The sequence below is a fragment of the Haliaeetus leucocephalus genome, unplaced genomic scaffold (assembly GCF_000737465.1).
Source record: "Haliaeetus leucocephalus isolate CR32 unplaced genomic scaffold, Haliaeetus_leucocephalus-4.0 Scaffold848, whole genome shotgun sequence".
Lineage (NCBI taxonomy): Eukaryota > Metazoa > Chordata > Aves > Accipitriformes > Accipitridae > Haliaeetus > Haliaeetus leucocephalus.
In genome coordinates, this window is record NW_010973284.1 from 1,470,196 (window position 1) to 1,477,135 (window position 6,940).

At 36.9% G+C, this 6,940-nt stretch overlaps 1 protein-coding gene across 2 annotated transcripts in view; it reads right to left on the minus strand.

Annotated features, from left to right (window-relative positions):
• The window catches only part of NFIA (nuclear factor I/A), a 355,589-nt gene extending 350,550 nt beyond the window's left edge, over positions 1–5,039 (minus strand). For both annotated transcript variants that reach the window (XM_010582306.1, XM_010582305.1), the window contains exon 1: positions 4,721–5,039. In XM_010582306.1, the coding sequence (XP_010580608.1) occupies positions 4,721–4,816 (96 nt within the window). In that variant the 5' untranslated portion in view covers positions 4,817–5,039. The remainder of the gene's footprint in view (positions 1–4,720) is intronic.
• Between the last annotated feature and the right edge of the window lie 1,901 nt (positions 5,040–6,940).

Here is a 6,940-nt window from a genome sequence, read left to right on the forward strand (position 1 = left end):
AAAAACATTTATACAGCAGCTGAGCAGTGTATGAACATGTGAGAGTTACTATATAAAACAAAGAAAATCCATGCTGCAATGTTACACTGTTCACACTTTGTTATTTTTATAGAAGCAGGAGCAGGGTAATTATTAATACATGTATGCTTTCTGATATACAGTAAGTTATAAGTAGGAAGCACAAATCAGCAAAGCCACGTATGGTTCAACAGCATGTGGGGATTACCATGATAAACTTAGATGAGAGTATGCATATGCACATATGTATAGATACGCTCAGTGATTTCAATGAGAAATACTACTTTTGAGCGTTTCATGCTTCTGACTTTTTTAGCTTCGGTAGTGATAATTAGCCTTCCATATGATGAAATTAAATATTTATTAGATGTGCCATTATTTTTAATCTCATATAGTGAGGACTCTATTAATTCTTAATTGATGGAAATGCTAGTAACGTTTTGAAATTTTCATATTTTTTTTTACTGCATAAATTACCTGAGTAATTTCAGCTACTCCTCTGAAAAAATGGAGCACAGAGGTATGAAAAAAGTATCTACCAAGAGCTTCAGTGAAAAAATGATGTTGACTTAAAAACCTTTAAAGTAACAAAATGACAATTTCCAAGTCCAGTCCTACTATCTTTAATAAATTCCCTTTTAACTTACAGCACCTAAAGAAAATAAAGGCATATACACTGAACTATGGATCGATAGCTGGATAATAAAACTAGAAAACAGTTCTTTCAGAAAGTGACTGGAAGATCTGCTTTAACTGTCGTATTCAGTAACAGCAGTTTGCATGCTAACTCATACATGGAGTCATTTGAAATGGCTTCTTATTTATTAATGAGGCTTTTTTCTTCAGATATTTCACAAAGAGAACAGTTTGGGTTTTGAAACTGTTTGCAATGTGATAACTCAAATTATGAGGGTCAAAGTTGGCTCTCAGTCACTCAGGTAAGTAAACCTGGAGTCGCTCCACTCCTCTTAATGCAGTGACTCCAGGCTGATGGCAGTGTAAACCTTGAGCAGAATTTGGCCCAGGGTCTTTAGGTTTGTATTGTCATTGAGAATTTTCCTCCAGTATATACCTTCGCTGCACGTGTATTTCAATAACCCCGTGCAAAGGAATTTTGCAGACAATCCCTTATTAAACACATATAATAGTCACATCATATTGGCTTGCTAGAGCAAATAATTTAAAAAAAATAATCAGCTTGAAATAAATGTTTATAAAAGTAGCACAGCTGCACATATTTGTTACAAATGCAAGACAGAGTACTGAAACTTTTCTACAACTAACCCTTTAGTGTCTCTATGACAGCACCAAATTTAAATAAGAAGTGCCAATGATTACAAAATAATGATCATTTTTCCAACAAACTAATTCATCTCATATCTTCAGGCTGCTATACCAGTTAAAGTATTTGCTATTACATATATATTAATAAAATATATAAATCCTTCTTAAACAAATTTACAGCGTTTGGGGGAAAATTTTCTGTTAAAATGTCACATTAGAATATAGCCAAAATAATACTGTTTCTACATTTACTTGATTAAAGCATAAGAAAAAAATAGATTAGGTATCAAAAGATTGCCTTAAAACTGTGGTGACAAATACAATTATTGCTAAAATGTACAGATCCTGTGGGTTCTACCGAAATAGTTTGAAACATTTCTAACTGTCTACAAGAAAGAAAAATAATATTTTTCTTTTACTTTGACCTCTTGGTATTTTGGCAAGTAACATAAAATATATTAGCCATTCCATCAGATGGCTGGAGAGAAAAACTAGCTGTGATGAGGAAAAACGAATTAAAGGAGCATTAATAAAGATTATCTATGAAAGAAAATAAGGTCAAAATTAGAACTCTGCATTTTAAAGCCACCTTTCAAAAATGCAAGCTGCTTTGCCCAATGCTAAAATCCATTCATTTTACTAATCATGCAATCAACCAATCTCCATTATCTCCAGCTAGCTAGCTATAAACATGCTATAGACTGGAGTGAAAGAGGGAGAGTGTGAGGTTGAGAGACACAGAGAGAGAGAGAAAGAAAGAAAGAAAGAAAGAGAGAGAGATTACTACACCCAGCCTTTTATAAAGCCGTTTCTTTCATTATAACAGGTCTTTTCATCAAAATGACACAGAACCTTTAAATTTGGGCATAATACTCCAGTACAGTACACAGCTATAGCTTAAAATGGATTTAGAACCTGCTCCAGAAAGAAAACAAACTCCCTCGTTTGACACACAAATTGTTTACGATTCATTAAAAAGCAAAATTGCATATCACAGTGCTGGCAGCTGAGTCCATATGGGTGCAAGGGGTATTCACTCATCTCTTTGTATGCTGGCAGTACCAAACCGAAGTTTAGCACTGTGCAGCTGAGATTTTGTGCAGCCAGACGATGCATGAGGTAATTTTAAAAGCTTTACTTGTCTTTAAAACATTAAAATCTGCTCTCTAGCTTACTTTTGATTAAAAGAATGTGGCAAATGTGATGAGGTTTGGGGGTAAAAAAAATAATAGATATCTACTTTTTGTTGTATGTTTTATATTCACAGGCTGTATGAAAAACTGCTTATTACTCCATCAATAATTGAAACTTTGTATGAAAATTATTTGCAATTAACACATCTATTGTAAAGATCTTGAATTATTCATTTCAGTTAAAAATAACATCTCTTTCATCTAGCGCAACTTCTACAGAAAAAGGCTATTTTAGTGATTTTTTTTTTTTTTTTTTTGTTCTCTTAGAAAATAAATGGTGTGACGTTCAAGTTTAAGGAGAACTTTCTGCAATGTTTAATCTAAACAACAGCATATGTGGTTATAAAACTGTTTATTTTTAGGCAAGTGCATTACTAAATGTTTCCAGCATTTTTACATATTATATTCACAGTACTAAAACATCTGTGAAATAAATGTGACTGAAATGAAACTTCCTCGGACACTTTCTATAGGGTGATAATAACTGCCTAATAATGTTTGAGGATACTTATTAAATAATAAACATGGATGTACATCATCATAAAAGCAGCTGATAGACAATAAAAGAGGAGTGGTAAGAAAATACACAAATGGCTTAGAATAAGGCAAAATCACAGCATGATATAAATCGTGTGGTTAAAACAGGTACTTGAAAACTTTGCTTTGAAAACGATAACTAAGAATCAATAGCCTTATTTACAGGGGTTTAACAAGCTAGAAAAAAGTCACATGAATAATCAACAGTTTATGTGCATGCAAATACCCCTTCCCCCTCCAACTTCCCCTGGCAGAAAGTCTAATTGGAAAATCAGTACTATAAGTAAAGTGGTTAGCCTTCCCTATTCCCATTAACCAAAAGCTGCATGTTACATTTCACTGGCAACCGCTGGCAAACCTCTAATAGACAGTTAAAAAATTAAGAGTTTAGACAAAACAAAACGGAAAAACCCGAGCCCAAACACCTTTAAATACAAGCCACATGATATACACAATGGCCACCACCAAGCTGCAGAATAAAAACCTTCCGGATCTCACTTTTAAAAGTCTTTCAAGTCCTCAGAGGTCTTAAACTTTCCAAATGATACCAAAATTGGTCCGGGGCGGCGAGGGGGAGGGAAAGCCCCCGACTTGTTTCAGCGTATCATACAATGAAAGTGATCATGCCTTGTTTTGTAATTCCACTCGCCAGTCCTTTTTTAACTGATATCTATGTGAAACGAGCTGAGGTTCACGGTCCAGTTAGGAGCGGATAATACATTCATTGTCCTGGCAGCAAACTTTTCCTCTCACTGGAAGAATTCACGCTTGCCACAAGAATAATAATTACAGAAAACTAAAAATGCGCTGCTAACGAATTAATCCCTAACGGACAACACGCTAACGAGGGCAGTAATGATTTGAGGACTCTCTTCCTCACAACAGGACTTGCATCTTCTGCCACAATGGGCTATTGTGCATCCTCCTAACTCACTATACCTCTTATAGATTCAAGATGTCAAAGGTTGTCTGGCCCGGCTGACCATGACATGCTAGTTAACTCGTTCTACGGAGCACGTTGGGACTTTATTGAAACTTTAATTGCGCCCAAAAGCAGCTAGAGCCAGACTATGTGGGATCTGTAACACATGGCTCCAGGTCAGCACAGCCCGGTAACCTGTTCTAACGTAAACAAGCGGAGGGAAAAGTTAGATCGGGGTCTCCGATGAAAGGCAGCACCTCGCAAAACACGCTCCTCTCACACGTGATGATTTTACACCACGACACTACCGCACCGTTCCAGGCTTTTACAGTAATCGACTTGCTTTGTAACGGACTGAACTTTCCACCTCCCCTCTTTACAAAATATTGCATGGTAAAAAATGCACACACACACAAATGCTTGAAAGCAGCAGATAAAGTAAAACAAACTGAGTGTTAGGCAGCCGACTGCGACAAGTTACTCTGCACAAGGCTTTTTCAAACTACTTCTTTGCATACTTTTTTTTTTTTGTTTTCCCTTTAAGGAGAATTCAAAAAGCTTCCCTCTGGAAACTGTAGTGCACATTAACGGTCTCCTGTTACACAGGGGAAAGCACACAAGTGGGACAAGTGTGAGGCTGCTCTACTGAAGAGTGTGAAAAAAATCAAATGTTAATTTGATAAATGTGAGGTCTGGGACATTTTGTCAAAGAGGGAGGGAAAGTAGAAAAGGGAGAAAAAAAAAAGCAGCCCTGCTGCCAACTCACCATCCACCAAGTTCTGGCCGAGATGTCGTAGCAGAGCTGCCATTTGATGGAGCCGTCGGAGGTTTTCCCTGCCATTATGCTGTCAGCAAGCTTCATCTGATGCTAACTCACGGGAGATAAGACACCTAATTGAGAAAACATTTGCACTGGCATGTTGGGCAACATGTAGCCCGGTCCATACCATATGGAATCATGGGTAAAAAAAAAAAATCTCCTTGACAATGAACCAATCTCTCACAGACCCAGTGGCAAGGTGAAGTGGAGATGAAAAGTCATCTGCTCCTAGCACTGTCTTCTCCTCTCTCTCTCTCCCTCTCTCTCCCCCTCTCCCTCTCTCTCACTCTTTTTTTTTTTTTTTTTTTTTTTAAATAAGAACCCACTGCTCAACATCAAAGAGAGGCGGTCAAAATTAGGGCTTCATCACTCAGATGATTTTGGTCTGCAAGGTTTTTCTTTCCTTTCCTCTTTTTTCTTTTTTAAGAAGAATAAAGAGATTTAATAGGACAAAGGCAGGTAGTGGACTGCGGAGGGAGATCGCCACAGGCTATTAGCCTAAAATTTCTGCTTGACAGATGGAACTGCTTAGAGACTATCATGCAATGTTTTGGGTGGTTTTTTTTTTTTTTTTTTTTTTAGACTTTCAGTCTGATTCAGTATCTGTTTATCGCAGCTACTTTTCTCATGTACGTGACTGGGGGGGAGAAGGGTGAGCAAAAAAAGAAAAAGATTGCATCTTTTTTCTTTCTTTCATGATTGTGCATATAATCATTCAAGCAGTGAAAGGCAAAACAAAAGTATAAACTGCTCAAGTTTATTTCTCAATTCAGTGACGGAAGCTTTCTGAAGGAATCAAATGCTCTTTCATTTTTTTGAGACGTTAAAGTTTTGGCTCTTTGTTCCTTCTTGATTTTAGATACCAGATCTTATTGTTTAAATGAATGACTTTTCATATGAATGTTCAGATGGCTAAAGTGCTCCCTAAGAACTGAATAATTCCCCCTTTTTTTTTTTAAATACAGTTTTTCTACCATATTTTTTAAAACTGGTTTTTAATGTTACATATCCTAATACCATCAGGTGATAACCACCAAAGCCTCAGAGGTTTGTTTCTCTCTCCTGCAAAACTTCTCTGCAACATTCAAAATTTACGTGAGGAACTGTCAGATAACTTGGAAAAAGACAACTCCAAACCAAACAGTTTTGAAAAGTTATGAAATCCTGCTATTGTCCAATATTAACGTCTTTTCCTGGAAAACACAGTAAAAGATAATCATATATTTTCCCATCTCAGTTTCTCACTACTTCTGGTGCACTGTAAAACCAACAAAAGTATTACTTTTATGACAGCTGACTATTAAATAGGCAGTGAATGCTTTCCATTTAAATCGCCCCGTTGTATCACACGGAGCGACGGTTGCTCGGCTATGACCACCACCACTTAATAACAGGGCACTTCAATCTATACAGTAGTGCCTTTCCTCAAGTGCTCGAAAAAATGAACTTCTGAACTGGCAAACGGACTCTTGCCAGGAATATTTCTTAGGTCTGTTGAGCTATGGCTGATATAACTTGCTCACTCAGAAACAGCTACACTCTGCAAATCTTTTTGCAATTTGGACACAAGAGGAAATGTATTAAAAATATCCACTCTATTTTAAACAATATCCGTTTCTGTTTGTATCAAAAAGGGGAGCTTGTGGGTGCACAATTCTTCATTTGATTGTTTTGTATACTAACTATTGTTTAACTATTTGGCTACAGCAAAATGACAATTCCGGGCTACATAGATTACAAAACTGTCATTCAATACAGGACAGAACTACCTTTCATTGAGCTTCAACAATACCTTCAGATTTCTGTGATATGCAAGATGATAAGCAAATTATTTAGGGTAAACACAAACTGCTAATGTAACATGCAGGGGTTAGTCTTTGGGTTTGCCCCAGCCTTAACAATCTGGACTGCACAAAAAATACATTAGTGCATGATCTATGCGACCACTTAGCATCCCAGTTTGCTTTTTTGCTCCAGATAGCAGGTATAGTCCCACTGCCATTTACAGGAAAGAGTCTGACTAGCATGGGAAGTGTTAAGTTTTAGTCCGAGTCCAGGAAAAAAAAAAATGGACACTGTGCCAGGAACTGTCCTTGCACTGGCTGGCCAAAGCATTTATCGTCTTCTGTTACTGCAGGTTCGTTAACACTACCTGTCCTTTCCGTG